Consider the following 17509-nt stretch of genomic DNA (forward strand, 5'->3'; position numbering starts at 1 on the left):
TTATTAGTAAAAAGGTGATAAAACAAGTTTATTAGTAAAAAGGTGATAAAACAAGTTTATTAGTAAAAAGGTGATAGAAGAAGTTTATTAGTAAAAAGGTGATAAAACAAGTTTATTAGTAAAAAGGTGATAGAAGAAGTTTATTAGTAAAAAGGTGATAAAACAAGTTTATTAGTAAAAAGGTGATAGAAGAAGTTTATTAGTAAAAAGGTGATAAAACAAGTTTATTAGTAAAAAGGTGATAAAACAAGTTTATTAGTAAAAAGGTGATAAAACAAGTTTATTAGTAAAAAGGTGATAGAAAAAGTTTATTAGTAAAAAGGTGATAAAACAAGTTTATTAGTAAAAAGGTGATAGAAGAAGTTTATTAGTAAAAAGGTGATAAAAGAAGTTTATTAGTAAAAAGGTGATAGAAGAAGTTTATTAGTAAAAAGGTGATAAAACAAGTTTATTACTAAAAAGGTGATAGAAGAAGTTTATTAGTAAAAAGGTGATAGAAGAAGTTTATTAGTAAAAAGGTGATAAAACAAGTTTATTAGTAAAAAGGTGATAGAAGAAGTTTATTAGTAAAAAGGTGATAGAAGAAGTTTATTAGTAAAAAGGTGATAAAACAAGTTTATTAGTAAAAAGGTGATAGAAGAAGTTTATTAGTAAAAAGGTGATAGAAGAAGTTTATTAGTAAAAAGGTGATAAAACAAGTTTATTAGTAAAAAGGTGATAGAACAAGTTTATTAGTAAAAAGGTGATAAAACAAGTTTATTAGTAAAAAGGTGATAGAAGAAGTTTATTAGTAAAAAGGTGATAAAACAAGTTTATTAGTAAAAAGGTGATAAAACAAGTTTATTATTAAAAAGGTGATAAAACAAGTTTATTAGTAAAAAGGTGATAGAAGAAGTTTATTAGTAAAAAGGTGATAAAACAAGTTCATTAGTAAAAAGGTGATAGAAGAAGTTTATTAGTAAAAAGGTGATAGAACAAGTTTATTAGTAAAAAGGTGATAAAACAAGTTTATTAGTAAAAAGGTGATAAAACAAGTTCATTAGTAAAAAGGTGATAGAAGAAGTTTATTAGTAAAAAGGTGATAAAAGAAGTTTATTAGTAAAAAGGTGATAGAAGAAGTTTATTAGTAAAAAGGTGATAAAACAAGTTCATTAGTAAAAAGGTGATAGAATAAGTTTATTAGTAAAAAGGTGATAAAACAAGTTTATTACTAAAAAGGTGATAAAACAAGTTTATTAGTAAAAAGGTGATAAAACAAGTTTATTAGTAAAAAGGTGATAAAACAAGTTTATTAGTAAAAAGGTGATAAAACAAGTTTATTAGTAAAAAGGTGATAGAAGAAGTTTATTAGTAAAAAGGTGATAGAAGAAGTTTATTAGTAAAAAGGTGATAGAAGAAGTTTATTAGTAAAAAGGTGATAAAACAAGTTTATTAGTAAAAAGGTGATAGAAGAAGTTTATTAGTAAAAAGGTGATAGAAGAAGTTTATTAGTAAAAAGGTGATAAAACAAGTTTATTAGTAAAAAGGTGATAGAAGAAGTTTATTAGTAAAAAGGTGATAAAACAAGTTTATTAGTAAAAAGGTGATAAAACAAGTTTATTAGTAAAAAGGTGATAGAAGAAGTTTATTAGTAAAAAGGTGATAAAACAAGTTTATTAGTAAAAAGGTGATAAAACAAGTTTATTAGTAAAAAGGTGATAAAACAAGTTTATTAGTAAAAAGGTGATAGAAGAAGTTTATTAGTAAAAAGGTGATAGAAGAAGTTTATTAGTAAAAAGGTGATAAAACAAGTTTATTAGTAAAAAGGTGATAGAAGAAGTTTATTAGTAAAAAGGTGATAAAACAAGTTTATTAGTAAAAAGGTGATAGAACAAGTTTATTAGTAAAAAGGTGATAAAACAAGTTTATTAGTAAAAAGGTGATAGAAGAAGTTTATTAGTAAAAAGGTGATGAAACAAGTTTATTAGTAAAAAGGTGATAGAAGAAGTTTATTAGTAAAAAGGTGATAGAAGAAGTTTATTAGTAAAAAGGTGATAGAAGAAGTTTATTATTAAAAAGGTGATAGAACAAGTTTATTAGTAAAAAGGTGATAAAACAAGTTTATTAGTAAAAAGGTGATAGAAGAAGTTTATTAGTAAAAAGGTGATAAAACAAGTTTATTAGTAAAAAGGTGATAGAAGAAGTTTATTAGTAAAAAGGTGATGGAACAAGTTTATTAGTAAAAAGGTCATAGAAGAAGTTTATTAGTAAAAAGGTGATAAAACAAGTTTATTAGTAAAAAGGTGATAGAACAAGTTTATTAGTAAAAAGGTGATAAAACAAGTTGATTAGTAAAAAGATGATAGAAGAAGTTTATTAGTAAAAAGGTGATAAAAGAAGTTTATTAGTAAAAAGGTGATAGAAGAAGTTTATTAGTAAAAAGGTGATAGAAGAAGTTTATTAGTAAAAAGGTGATAAAACAAGTTTATTAGTAAAAAGGTGATAAAACAAGTTTATTAGTAAAAAGGTGATAAAACAAGTTTATTAGTAAAAAGGTGATAGAACAAGTTTATTAGTAAAAAGGTGATAGAACAAGTTTATTAGTAGAAAGGTGATAAAACAAGTTTATTAGTAAAAAGGTGATAGAACAAGTTTATTAGTAAAAAGGTGATAAAACAAGTTGATTAGTAAAAAGGTGATAGAAGAAGTTTATTAGTAAAAAGGTGATAAAAGAAGTTTATTAGTAAAAAGGTGATAGAAGAAGTTTATTAGTAAAAAGGTGATAGAAGAAGTTTATTAGTAAAAAGGTGATAAAACAAGTTTATTAGTAAAAAGGTGATAAAACAAGTTTATTAGTAAAAAGGTGATAGAAGAAGTTTATTAGTAAAAAGGTGATAAAACAAGTTTATTAGTAAAAAGGTGATAAAACAAGTTTATTAGTAAAAAGGTGATAAAACAAGTTTATTAGTAAAAAGGTGATAAAACAAGTTTATTAGTAAAAAGGTGATAGAAGAAGTTTATTAGTAAAAAGGTGATAGAAGAAGTTTATTAGTAAAAAGGTGATAGAAGAAGTTTATTAGTAAAAAGGTGATAAAACAAGTTTATTAGTAAAAAGGTGATAGAACAAGTTTATTAGTAAAAAGGTGATAGAAGAAGTTTATTAGTAAAAAGGTGATAGAAGAAGTTTATTAGTAAAAAGGTGATGAAACAAGTTTATTAGTAAAAAGGTGATAGAAGAAGTTTATTAGTAAAAAGGTGATGAAACAAGTTTATTAGTAAAAAGGTGATAGAAGAAGTTTATTAGTAAAAAGGTGATAAAACAAGTTGTCCACACCTTTAAGTCAGGACTTTGGGAAGGCCATTCTAAAACCTTCATTGTAGCCTGATTTAGCCATTCCTTTACCACTTTTGAGGTGTGTTTGGGGTCATTGTCCTGTTGGAACACCCAACTGCGCCCAAGACCCAACCTCCGGGCTGATGATTTTAGCTTGTCCTGAACAATTTGGAGCTAATCCTCCTTTTTCATTGTCCCATTTAAAGCAGCAGTTCCATTGGCAGCAAAACAGGCCCAGAGCATAATACTACCACCACCATGCTTGACGGTAGGGCTGGTGTTCCAGGGATGAAAGGCCTCACCTTTTCTACTCCAAACATATTGCTGGGTATTGCGGCCAAACAGCTCCATTTTTGTGTCATCTGACCACAGAACTTTCCTCCAGAAGGTCTTATCTTTGTCCATGTGATGTCAGATGAAACAAAAATTGGGCTGTTGCAACCAACCTGGTCCAAAATGGTGGACTGGACATGTGTTTGTCAATGTAAGTTTGGAATATGGCCTCTGGAAGCCAACAGTGCTTGATTAAAAAAACCAAATACCTGTCTCCGTTAAGTACGAGTCCATCATTGCACTGACACCCCTCCTCGCAGGGTGCGTCACAAGGCGTGTCGCCGTCTGTGGAGCCGCAGGAAACAGGACAAGCTGGGCCACAGGCTTCATAGTGGCTCCCTGGTGGGCAGGTGAGGGCTAGGAAGGAACAAGGAGAATTTTCAGGAGAAGTCTTGGAAAAGACGAGGAACATTGTCAGAACTCTGCTGGACTTCTGAACGTAAGAAAGAACTGTTGAATTGAGACTAAAATCCTGCAGAAGTGCTATGAACCATATTGTAGTTCTGTGTCTACCAATCACAGACGCGGTGACAGGAAGACGTGGAGTCTTGTTAGCACGGAGTATCTTTGAACGAGGGTCTACAAACGGAACACTTTTGAAACGGCTAACTTTCGAAATTTGTGTAAAATACTACTCTGATATTATCCACTTTTATACGCTTTATTCTCGACTTCTCGACTTAGACAAACTTTAATGATCCACAAGGGAGATTGTTCAACACAGTAGCTCAGTTACAATGATAGCTTCCGGGTCAGAAGAAACTGATCAATGCGGATCTTGTCAACTCAGTGAACACACTCTTCCTCAGACTTGCGCTGAACTTTTTGCATTATCGTCCTTAATACGATTATGTAAAACTCTCATTGGGACCCCTTGTTGACTTCTCCCCCACGAGCTGTTCAAACAAACAACTCAGCATTTCAACAAATTGGTGCCGTGACCCGGATTCACTGAGTACAATCATTCCGTTGACAATCGGTCAAAAAGATACAGACAGCCTGAGTGGACTCCTTTTTTTATGACCTCCTCTAGCAATATCCCAAGCCGCTGTTAGCCTGCTATTAGCAGCAAGATTAGCAGCAAGATAATTCCACTGACTATCACAAACGTCCTCAGACGAAGCATGTGAGGAGATAAATGGACAAATACCAGGGGACAGGAGCAGGTAAACAGACAACTAATTAGCTCCATAAAGAAGAAAGACGAAGCATGTAGTAACAGCAGTAAATCAGCCAGTAGTCGGCCCCTGTAGTTAGTTAGCCAGGAGCATATTTCAAACAATGATATGGGAAGACGAACAACAGGCCAAACTCAGCACCCACAGATTAATGAAGAAACTAAGAAGCTAAGGATTCAAACTCTGAACCCATCGTGTTTCCATCCCATACCACCGAAACCAGTTATTTTACAGCGTTTTCTATTCGGGCTCCAGTACTCTGGAATGCCCTCCCGGTAACAGTTAGAGATGCTACCTCAGTAGAAGCATTTAAGTCCCATCTTAAAACTCATTTGTATAATCTAGCCTTTAAATAGACCCCCCCCTTTTTTAGACCAGTTGATCTGCCGTTTCTTTTCTTCTCTCCTCTTCTCCCCTGTCCCTTGCGAGGGGGAGTTGCATAGGTCCGGTGGCCATGGATGAAGTGCTGGCTGTCCAGAGCCGGGACCCCGGGTGGACCACTAGCCTGTACATCGGTTGGGGACATCTCTGCGCTGCTGACCCGTCTCCGCTCGGGATGGTTTCCTGTTGGCCCCGCTGTGGACTGGACCCCCGCTGATGTGTTGGATCCACTGTGGACTGGACTTTCACAATGTTATGTCAGACCCACTCGACATCCGTTGCTTTCGGTCTCCCCTAGAGGGGGGGGGGGGGTTACCCACATATGCGGTCCCCTCCAAGGTTTCTCATAGTCATTCACCGACGTCCCACTGGGGTGAGTTTTTCCTTGCCCGTATGTGGGCTCTGTACCGAGGATGTCGTTGTGGCTTGTACAGCCCTTTGAGACACTTGTGATTTAGGGCTATATAAATAAACATTGATTGATTGATTGATTATTTTAAAAGCACGTTTCTGAAAATATATCGGCAAACCTAAAAGGAAAACTTAATTTCATTGTCGTATTTCAGCTGAAGATAAAACACCAAAGCCCTCTGTCGGACCAGAACCGAGGTCAGACGTAGGTAGAGGGTTAATTGGCCCTGTGACCCAAGCTTTACCACTGGCTGGGCCACATTGGGTACTCATTAACAGCCAATAGGCTGTAGGAACAATTCTAGGGCAAAGAAGTTGACAACCCTTACAAGGGGGCAGCCCTGGGAGGCACAAAGATGGCTGTTAGGGGGCACACAAGGGAGCGAGATATCGTTTGGATCGAGTCTCCCCACAGGTAGACACTGCTGCAGAACCTGTTGGGAAGTTTGTTTGTCAAGTAAAAGAAGTCCATGTTCAACGTGCGTAACCCGCATCACACTTCATCTTTCACACACCCACGTCGACTTTCAGTCCGGGAGAAAGGTGGCAAGGCCAGAGGCACTACAGTTTCAACTTGACACGAGAACAGGCAATAGAACGAATCATCCATCCATGCATCCATTTTCTACCGCTTGTCCCTTTCGGAGTCGCGGGGGTTGCTGAAGCCTATCTCAGCTGCATTCGGGCGGAAGGCGGGGTACACCCTGGACAAGTCACCACCTTATCGCATGGCCAACGCAGATAGACAGACAACAATCACACTCACATTCACACACTAGGGACCATTTGGTGTTGCCAATCAACCTATCCCCAGGTGCATGTCTTTGGAGGTGGGAGGGGCCTATCCCCAGGTGCATGTCTTTGGAGGTGGGAGGAAGCCGAAGTACCCGGAGGGAACCCACGCAGTGACGGGGAGAACATGCAAACTCCACGCAGAAAGATCCCGAGCCCGGGATTGAACTCAGGACAAATCAATAAAATAAAATGTTCTTTCTATCACAATTTCCTTTAGAAAATAATCAATAAATTCAATCCAAATGAGCCTAAACAGATTGTGTCAAAGTTTATCATTACGTCAAAATGACAAATTGACTTACGGCAGTTTGAGATCATTCTCCACTGGGGACTGACTTGAACACCCTCTGACAGACAGGCGTCGTTATAACTTTTCAGGTTATCACAGAGAAGCTGTCTTGCGCCTGGAAACAACCAAGTCAACACATTTCACATACGGGAAAATCTCAAGATGTTTTGATGTGGCGCAGCAAGCGGATGAAAAGAAAGCAAAGCAAAATATTTCAATCCTTTTGTGCGTCACCCTTATTGATGCAGACATCGTAGACACAGTTGTCCTGGTACAACAAGGGGTTGACCCGTTTGTGGCAGGAGGAAAAGGGTCCATCCGCCTGCGTCAGTATTCCACATTTGTCAGGGTGTCGGAAGTAGACCTGCTTGTCTGGTGAACATGTGGGGCAGCGTCCACCACAGTTATCGTGACAGAACAGATCAGAATCTTTCCCTTTCCACTGCTGAATCATTTTCAAGACTGTTGACACGTGAGAGCCTGCAAGAGAAAAAAGGAAAGTTCCGTCTTGTCTTAACTCAACCGTTGAGAAAAAACAATAAAAGTGATGAATTCAAGCAGCCTTCAACAGTTTTATGCTCACACACTATGTAGGACAGCTCAAGTCTGAGGGGATGGTGACGCTCTAAGGTAGAGGCATGCTCTAACAAGAACGGTTTCACCTTTTTGGGATGCACAACGACAGTCATTAAGGTACAACGAGGTGGCCCTTTGGACTCCGGATGCAGCTGACAGGTACATTGGCAGTTGTCAAGGCAAAAACTTTTTGTTTGCAGAAGCCACGGAGAGCGACTTCCCGTCTGTCTCAGGAAGGGGAAGCAGTGCACCATGAACACCATGTGTAGTGGAATTGGTGTGCTGCTGACCTCGACTTGGAATGTTGAGGACCCATTGAATCAATATTTCGAAGACTTCCTCAATCCCATATACGCAACTTCCTAAAAAAGGATCCAATGCCTGGGGACACTACTAAGCTCTCCCTTCTCTGGGGATGAGTTTGCAGAGGTTGTCAAAAAGTTATTTAATGGAAGGGCTCTTGGGAAGGATCCGTCCAGAATTCCTTAAGTCTTTGGATGTTGTGGTATGTCCTGGTTTACGAGACTCCACAGCATTGCATAGACATAAGGGGCAGTGCCTGTGGATTAGCAGATTGGGACAGTGGCTCTTCTTTTTAAGAAGGGAGACCACCAGTGTTCCAACTATCTTAGGATCATACTCCTCTGGTAAGGTCTATTCAGAGGGACTAGAGAGGAGGTTCTGCCGGATAGACATACCTCAGATTCTGGTTGAGCAATTGTGGTTTTTGTCCTGGCCGGGGGGAGGTCAGCTCTATACTCTTGACATTTGCACAGGGTACAAGAGGAGATCTTACAGAAAGTGGAGGCGTTCAATTACCTTTGAGTCTTCTTCATGTGAGGTAAGAATGGCTCATAAGACCAACAGATTGACTTTGCATTGGTTTGTTGTGGTAAAGGGAACTAAGCCGGAAAGCTACATTCTTACCCTCACCTATGGCCATGAGCTTTGGGTAGTGACCAAAAGGAGATGAGAAGGTGGGGACCTCTGTCATTCAGGAGAGAATTGGAGTTAAATCGCTGCTCCTCCACATTGAAACAAGTTAGAGGAGCTGGCTCTGGGATCTAGACAGGATGCCCATCAGACGCCTCCCTGGGGAGATGTTCAGGGCATGTCTGACCAGTAGGAGACCTCCAGGAAGACCGAGGACACTTTGGAGAGACAATGTCACTCAGCTGGCCCGGGAACGCCTCACGATCTCCTGGAAGGAACTGGACAAAGTGGCCTGGAAGAGGGAAGTCTGGGTTTCTCTGCTTAGGCTGCTGCCCTTGTGACCCAACCTCAAATAGGCGGAAAAAGATGGAGGGGTGTCCTATACAGCTTTGTGCTTGACTTGAACTCATCACGTCCCTAAGTGACATGTTGGAAACATTTAGGAGTGGTTATCATATGGCAGTCATGTGACTATCCCAGGTGTGTGGGTTTGTAGGCCTGCTCGATGTGTGTACTGAAAACTTCTCTTGTGAATTGGTATAAATAAAACTGATTTGAGTTATCAAGTGGAGCGCTACCCCCAAGTTCTGGTCCTGGGTTTCCTGCTTACCTTTTGGCTCAGGCAGGTCATCTGCTGCTTCTCCGTTGTAGTTTCCACAGAGTCCTCCTAAGTGTTTATAATAGGAGGATGGTACTGTAATGTAAAGCCTCATGTTCCAGTCATATTTTACAGTCAGACCAAAGTCAGTTCTGAGAACAGCATAGCTTCCGCTACGCTTCACAGTGACCTTCCCATTTAACAACCTGACTGGCAGGTACTGAAGTTCACCATTGACCTGAAAATGCAACCACAATTTATAATAATGTAGCTTTATTCTATGACTTTTTTTTTTACCTAGGGCCTTACCTGAACCTGTTTTGTCTGTCTGCCAATGATAATTGTATGCTCATGAACGTCCACAGTTACAGTCCTCACAAAGGAAACCCGACGGTTTCCTCGATGGTCATTCTTTGTGGTCACAGTGAAAGGCAGGAGGCCAGGTACCTTCTCTGCTAGTGTTGTCATAATGTAGGTGCAGGAGCCCTGGAATACATCACAGAGCCACATTGGAAGTCCAGAACGATCGGCAACAACAGAGAGGTTAGATGTTTAGGAAACACTGCTTGGCGGTTTTTGCACACAGTCTGTAAAGCACTTGGAACCAGAAAGCAGTCAATGCGACTTAGTGGTTTTGATACACAGGTCATGACGTTCATAGTAGCTCCCAGAACACGAGGCTGTGTTACAAAGATGAGTGGTGGGGGTCGTCTACCAAGTGTCTGAGCGCCGTCAGGTGAAATGGGATGGAGAAACAAGTTTTCTAGACAAATAATCCAAAAAGGTTCATTAGGTCTTCAAAAAATTATGCAATTTTGTTATTCTTATAGCCAGACCTGTGTTTATTTCCGTATCTGACGGTTTCAGCCACAAGTGTTGCCTTCCTCAGAGGTTGTCACGTGATGTTGCTGTGACATGTCTGGTCAGCGGATTTCTTCTTGTAGTAGCAGGCTGACAGCGCCATCTGAAGTCCGACCTCTTCAGGACTGTGTCCCAGGTGTGGGAAGGTTGTTACGCCCCCTCGTCCCGGTTCACAGTCTAGGCGGCGTGCTTCCGAATTTCGATGGCTTCTTTGATCCAACGACGGTATTTGTTGCCCTCAGTGCCGATGACATGTGCCTTGTCCCGATCCATGCGGGGGTTCTCCCTCTTGCCGTGGTCTGATATGGCACACTTAAGTTGTTCTTGTTCTGCTTGTCGTCTGGTGGCTCGGGTGCACGCTTTTGATGTTTCCTTTTCACATTCTTTTTCATGCTCTTTCTTCCTGAGGTTCTGCCCAATTGTCCAACGAGTGCACACGAGCCACCAGACGACAAGCAGATCAAGAACAACTGAAGTCTGCCATATCAAGAAGGAGAACCACCTCATGGACTGGGACAAGGCGCATGTCATCGGCACTGAAAGCAACAAATGACATCGTTGGATCAGAGAAGCCATCGAGATCTGGAAGCCCGCCGCCCAGACTGTGAACCGGGACGAGGGGGCGTACCAACCTTCCCACACCTGGGACACAGTCCTGAAGAGGTTGGACTTCAGATGGCGCTGTCAGCCTGCTACTACAAGCAGAAATCAGCTGACCAGACATGTCACAGCAACATCACGTGAAGCGTTCCCAGGCCAGAGAGGAGATGTAATCCCCCCCAACCCCCCATCTGGTCCTTGGCCTGGTCCTCCCAGTGGGACGTGCAACGAGGACCTTCCTAGGGAGACGCTGGTGTGGCATCTGCACGAGATGCCTGAACCACCTAAGCTGGCTCCTTTCCAAGCGAAGGAGCAGCGGCTCTACTCCGAGTCTCTCTCGGGTGACTGAACTTCTCACCCTATCTCTAAGGGAGATGCCAGCCACCCTTCTGAGGTAACTCATTTCGGCCGCTTGTATCCGCGATCTTATTCTTTCGGACACCAAAGATGTGTTGCATCAATTAGTGTCAACCTGCGCTTGGGTTGTTGCTCGTTCTGGCTCAGGGCAAAGAAGGTCGTAATGTTGACGTTCAAGGTCAAGGTCATGTCCAGTCTTACCTGGAAGTCGTAGCGTCTTCCATCAAATGTCAGGTAGTGAGGGTCACCGACCGCATGGCAGGTGGCGGTGGACATGTGGACACACTTTCCATCCACGCAACGCTCCTTGGCTCTGCATGTCACATCCTCACAGGGGTCCCTAGGGGCCACAGGAAGAGGGCCGCCTGCCAAAATAAACCCACGTCAACCTCTCCCTTCATGGTTGATTTGAACTCTTCTTCCATTATGATTACATGGGACTATCATGACATCATGACTATCATGACTATCATGCATGTCCAGCACATGCAACTCTCCATTTATTATTAGAAGATTCCTCGTTTTTTTTAGTGTTCTGGAAACAAAACAGTATTTCGGTGCAGATGCTGGGATTTGGCCTCGTAGTCCGTAACTCCCGGACTATAAGTAGCTACTTTTTTCCGACGCTTTGAACCCTGCGGCTTATAAAACGGTGCAGCTAGTTTTTAAGGATTTTTCATAATGCAATTAGTTTTCGTAAAACACTTGCAAAATCAACTTGAAAATTCCCGTGGAAATTTTGATAGGCCTGCTATCTGTGCCCTGGACCTCTGGCCGGGGGTCGCCGGAAGCCGCCGTACTTATTTGATGGTGCCGAGTGTCTGAATCCGTGAGTTTTAGGTGTAACTGTACAAAACGAGCCACAGAGCTAGCCTAAAACAGTAGCATGTTTACATAAAAATGCTAAGACTTAGCATGTGTGCTAACGATAGCATGATATCAGTCAGCATGTTTCATATAGCAAGTTATATGACTCAAATGTGTATGGCGGCGTAAATAGAATAAAAAGTGTAAAATTAGATGAAAAAGGTAGCAAGTTTAAGTTAGCTTATTAGCATGCTGTCGTTTGCCTGCTAACAGTTAACAAGTGACACATACCGAGTTATATGACTCTAAGGTGTATGGCTGGGGAATTAGAGGAAAAAAAGAGTACAAATAGCTAAAAAAAAAGTTAGCACTTTAATGTTAGCATGCTAACAAAAGCATTTTAAGCAAGTTAAATGACTCTAAGGTAAACGGTTGCAGAATTAGCTCAAAAAGCCAGCACTTTAAAGTGAGCATGCTAACATGCTAACGTAAAAATGCATACAGTTAGCATGTCCTGCCATTTAGTGTTTTTAACCGGAAGCAGAAGTGCCGTTCCGTCTTCCAGCTAAAGTCTAGAACGCTGGTGGTTCTTTGAGCACATTTCGGGTAGTCCTTGTGAGAATCCTGCGTGTGGCTCGGAGTTGAGCTTGGTTCACTTGGTTCAAGCTCAACTCCGAGTCACACGCAGGATTCTCACAGCAATGAGGAAAATTCTCCTCCAGACCCACTGTACGTGTGTGTGTGTGTGTGTGTGTGTGTGTGTGTGTGTGTGTGTGTGTGTGTGTGTGTGTGTGTGTGTGTGTGTGTGTGTGTGTGTGTGTGTGTGTGCGCGCGCACCTCTAGAGCAGACTCCAGCAGTTCCATAGCCGTGGCGAGTCTTCCCACCATAACCGTAGACCGCCATTCGTGCGCCGCCTTCCACGGTCACATGACCGGCGTGCGAGCCCAGCGCCACGTTGGACCACACCCAGCGTGGGTCTGAGAGGAAGTTGCTCCAGCGAGGGGACAGGCAGCGTCCCTCCATGCAGACTTTCACGCCGGACGAGCCCTCCCTCTCCGCCAGGAGCGCCACGGCGCTGGAGAAGCCTCCGCCCAGCGTCTGCAGGGTCCAGTCGGTGGCCATCTTGCAGGTGGGGGTGATGGTGAGGAGGAAGGGGTCATGAGGTTTGTTGTTGCTGAGGAGGAGCACCATGACCTTCTTGTTGCTCCGGACCACCAGTGGACTGTTCTTCACTTCGTGGACGCTCATCAGTCCTGCTGTCTTCAGCGTCCTGTTGGCGTAGAAACCTTTGATGAAAGTCTTCCACTTACTCATTTACCTTTGTCAACTTGGAACCCCGATTTGGCCGGAAGGATGTGTCATTTTGCGACATACTTTACGTCTGATGTCTTACATTGCAGAAGTAAAAGGAGCAGGAAATATTTCAAACAACTCAACTGTTTCTGGGTCGCATGATGGCCTCTGTGCAGCGTCACCTCGGTGTCGTCCTCCGCCACCACTACCACCGCCAAGTTTCTGGATTTGCAGCTTCCTGTTTTGGGCACCATGTAGTCCGTTCCCAAACTGGCCACAGGTGGGAGCTGTTCATAGACGTGTTCACAACCCGAACCCATGGCCAGACACTGGTGACCTGCTAGGACGGCCACAGGCAACTCGGACCTGATGATGCCCGTCCAAGCGTTATGACTCCGTACCAGGTAGGATGCGTGAGGTGAGAGGGTGGCGGTCACTGGCTTGCCACGCTGCCAGCGACTGCCACCTCGCAGCGACACGTCAGCGCTCGGTAAGACGGTGACCCGGTTGGGCTTGTTGCCATTTACGATAGCCAAGACCTTGTCCATGCCCTTTGCGCCTCCTTGCGGTGTGTACACCAGGTACTCTGTGCCCAGTTGGCCGACTGGAGAAACCACACTTCCGTCTCCGGACTTGTCCCGCCGGTTAAAAGAGACCACTGAGATTTCAGCACTCGATGAGATCCGGATTGCAGAGTTTTCGGTAAGAAACTGCTGCCGCAGCTCGGCTCTGAGTGGCAGAGAAACCCAGCGGCTTTCGTCTACCGAGAGGCTCAACTTCATGGAGAAGTCGAGTGAAGCAACCTGCAGATCAACATGACGTCATTGGTGAAACTTTTAGTCAAAGAACTGATTCACTCTCTGCATCTGAAAGGACTAATGACCACAACTCCCGCACTAGGGCAGGCAGAGGCAAACTACGGTCCACAGCTCACATTCAGCCATTAAAGCTCTTTGATTTGCTCCTGCCACAACCTTTTAATCAAAGTCCTTTAATGAGACAATTCGAAATGCTATTTTGAGGCTACTGTAAGTCTTCAACCAGTTACGGAACTGAAATAATTCCAATGGAGGTTCAGTGCCTTCCTTTGATAGAAATATTTACAACCCCTAGCAACAATTATGGAATCGTGTGCAAAGCTAACACCTGCTTCGGATGAAAGGTGTTCGCTAGTCTGCAGTTCAAAAGGAGTGTTAACACTTTGGAGAGTTGATACAGCAAGTGGATTGACGTGACTTCAACACGAGAGGTGTCCGCTGGGCGTGTCCCTGCACGCGCCTCTCCAGCCGGGGCCACGCCTCTGCACAGCTGCGCTCATTCAGAAATTAACACACCAGACGTTGATGAGACTCCACGCTTCATAAGTGTTGGAATAATTATGTATAAGTTATCACACAACTCTTATGCTTAAAGGCCGTTGCTATAGTTATCATCAATTGTGCTGAAGTTGTACTTTTCTATCTGTGCAAAGGGACACAACTTGTAATCTTCCATTGCAAGTTGACTCGCATCAGCAGTTTGTTTCCAGACCCTGCCTGCTGACAGCCAAGGACAGACATCGAGTACCTCAACGCAGACAAAACAGAGACAGGGCGAAATCCAGAGTGTCAGCACATTTCTATTCTGAATAATCATGTATTGTGTCTACTGGGGCTGCTTGCATTACACCTCGCTTCAGAAGCAGCCTCAGTGATGTTAACTAGGGAACACCCGAATAAATAGAGGAGCACGTAGGCCTGTACCTTTGAGCGTAGGGTGAAACTGTAACTGAGTGTACAGCCCCAATACGTTTCTCCCCATGAGCAAAATTGAACTCTGTCTCTGCCTGATTCCTTCTTCTTGTCTTGTGTAATAGATAGTTCGGTGTTTGAACCTGACAATAAGCCAGCACGCCTTGCATCTCAGCGCCAGAACGTAGCCGTCTGTATCGTACATATTCGTCACAAGCTGTGTGTCTTGTCTCTTTGGACCTCTGGATCTCTTACTGCCTTCCCGGATCTCGACCTCTCGCCTGCTTACGGACTCGGACGCCTCTCTCCTACCCCTGACATCTCGCCTGCTTACGGACTCGGACGCCTCTCTCCTACCCCTCACATCTCGCCTGCTTACGGACTCGGACGCCTCTCTCCTACCCCCGACATCTCGCCTGCTTACGGACTCGGACGCCTCTCTTCTACCCCCGACATCTCGCCTGCTTACGGACTCGGACGCCTCTCTCCTACCCCTCACATCTCGCCTGCTTACGGACTCGGACGCCTCTCTCCTACCCCCGACATCTCGCCTGCTTACGGACTCCGACGCCTCTCTCCTACCCCCGACCTCTCGCCTGCTTACGGACTCGGACGCCTCTCTCCTACCCCCGACATCTCGCCTGCTTACGGACTCGGACGCCTCTCTTCTACCCCCGACATCTCGCCTGCTTACGGACTCGGACGCCTCTCTCCTACCCCCGACATCTCGCCTGCTTATGGACTCGGACGCCTCTCTCCTACCCCCGACATCTCGCCTGCTTACGGACTCGGACGCCTCTCTCATACCCCCGACATCTCGCCTGCTTACTGACTCGGACGCCTCTCTTCTACCCCCGACATCTCGCCTGCTTACGGACTCGGACGCCTCTCTCCTACCCCCGACATCTCGCCTGCTTACGGACTCGGACGCCTCTCTTCTACCCCCGACATCTCGCCTGCTTACGGACTCGGACGCCTCTCTCCTACCCCCGACATCTCGCCTGCTTATGGACTCGGACGCCTCTCTCCTACCCCCGACATCTCGCCTGCTTACGGACTCGGACGCCTCTCTCATACCCCCGACATCTCGCCTGCTTACTGACTCGGACGCCTCTCTTCTACCCCCGACATCTCGCCTGCTTACGGACTCGGACGCCTCTCTCCTACCCCCGACATCTCGCCTGCTTACTGACTCGGACGCCTCTCTTCTACCCCCGACATCTCGCCTGCTTACGGACTCGGACGCCTCTCTCCTACCCCCGACATCTCGCCTGCTTACTGACTCGGACGCCTCTCTCCTACCCCCGACATCTCGCCTGCTTACGGACTACCGAGCCAGCCTTGCCCCCTTTGGACTTCCACACGCTTCTCAACATACACCTTAAGGAAGTCTTGGGTCTTTGCTAGAGCTGTTTTCCCCGTGACCCGGTTGAAGATGGATGGATGGATGGATGAAACAGCTGAATGATCATCCTTCCATCATTTTTGCCGGGCTTGCGTGTGCTTCCTGTCACCGCAAGGGGGCCAAAAGTACTGAAACCATCGTGACCTGTGAGACCCAAAGTTTGCCTCCAGGATAAAAAAATAAATTTTCAACGTTTCTGACCTGAATGTGGACATTGGACCCGGAGCCCAAGTCGGTCAGAACCAACTCAAGATTATGGTCGTTTCGAAAAAGGAATGCCAATAAAGCATTCTGGTAGTTGGGGAGAAAGGTTGTGATGAACTCCTTTCCTGTAGCACATCCATGGCTCACTGGAGAAGCAGAAGAAATAGGACATATTAGTAGGAGTTATGAACGATCATGTGACTTTCCTGTAGGAGTAAGTACCTGGCAATAGGGCGGCCACAGTCAAGCACAGGAGAAGATGAACCTCCATGGCTGGAAGTGGATCATGTGGTCAATAATCACCTTGATCATGCAGATACAAAAAGGATAATTAACCTTGAATGAACTTGTCCTCACGCTGAGTGAGCATTCTGTGCTCCTGCTTTGATCGTGGACTATGGACAGTGAGTGCCGGCAGCCGTCTGTTTTGAGGGACTTTCACCACAACACAACATACCGGATGATATCGCGAGATCAGCGGCTTGCCGTGGTTTGTTGTCGGCACTCAGGAAAGAGGCGATAACGCGGGCGGACGATAGCTAGGAAGGAAGTCCAGCCGAGGTACAGGTCTGGACCTATATGCTGACTAAGGTTCAACTTCTAGCGGGTCTAATTTTGTAATGCTAGATCGTGGACGTATATATGTGTATATTGGCAATAAAGGGCTTTTCGGTTCTGTATCATGTAAATAACTCTGCTGATTGGCTGCTTCGACTTGTAAACAATAGAGGCTCAAGGCGACTTGGTACGCTACGAGCTACATCGCAAACGTAATAACGGGTTATATAATTTACTGGTCCATAGCCAATTGTCTTACATTAGAAGGCTAAGCTAGCTACACAACAACTCCAGCTCACATTACAAAGGCAACTTTAACACATATTTAACTGACATGTATTACTAACCGTTTTATTGTCTTTCCATTGCCATAAATAGTTGGCACCGAGGCGGCCATTAAAAGTACTTTAATCCTTCTTTATTTTGCCAGAGGACGGCACTGCTATTGTCTTATATTAGAAGGCAAAGCTAGCTACACCACAACTCCAGCTAACATTACGAAAGTAACTAACACATTTTTAACCGACTTTTATTATTATTATTAAATAGTTGGCACCAAGGCGGCCATTAAAAGTACTTTTCGGAAAATCCTTCTTTATTTTGCCAGAGGACGGCGCTGCTATCGTCTTACATTAGAAGGCTAAGCTAGCTACTACTGGGTACGCTACAAGCTACAGTTAATTGTAAACATAATAACGGATTATATAACTTACTGGTCCATTGCCAATTGTCTTACATTAGAAGGCCAAGCTAGCTACACAACAACTTGAGCTAACATCAACTTGTTGCTAACATTACTAGAGTAACTTTAACACATGTTTAACCAACTTTTATTACTAACCGTTTCATTGTCTCGCCATTGCCATAAATAGTTGGCACCGAGGCG

General features: G+C 43.9%; 1 protein-coding gene across 1 annotated transcript in view; it reads right to left on the reverse strand.

Moving 5' to 3' along the window:
• Positions 1-16349, reverse strand: part of LOC133660498 (IgGFc-binding protein-like) — a 58975-nt gene extending 42626 nt beyond the window's left edge. Inside the window, exons 1-10 of the mRNA XM_062064036.1 lie at positions 16288-16349; positions 16063-16211; positions 12871-13529; positions 12270-12703; positions 10827-10990; positions 9117-9293; positions 8820-9045; positions 6935-7180; positions 6714-6815; positions 3856-4003 (exon numbers count right to left, since the gene is read on the reverse strand). Coding sequence (XP_061920020.1) covers positions 3856-4003; positions 6714-6815; positions 6935-7180; positions 8820-9045; positions 9117-9293; positions 10827-10990; positions 12270-12703; positions 12871-13529; positions 16063-16211; positions 16288-16336 — 2354 coding nt within the window. The 5' untranslated portion in view covers positions 16337-16349. The remainder of the gene's footprint in view (positions 1-3855; positions 4004-6713; positions 6816-6934; positions 7181-8819; positions 9046-9116; positions 9294-10826; positions 10991-12269; positions 12704-12870; positions 13530-16062; positions 16212-16287) is intronic.
• Between the last annotated feature and the right edge of the window lie 1160 nt (positions 16350-17509).

Source organism: Entelurus aequoreus, linkage group LG11, assembly GCF_033978785.1.
Source record: "Entelurus aequoreus isolate RoL-2023_Sb linkage group LG11, RoL_Eaeq_v1.1, whole genome shotgun sequence".
Classification (NCBI taxonomy): domain Eukaryota; kingdom Metazoa; phylum Chordata; class Actinopteri; order Syngnathiformes; family Syngnathidae; genus Entelurus; species Entelurus aequoreus.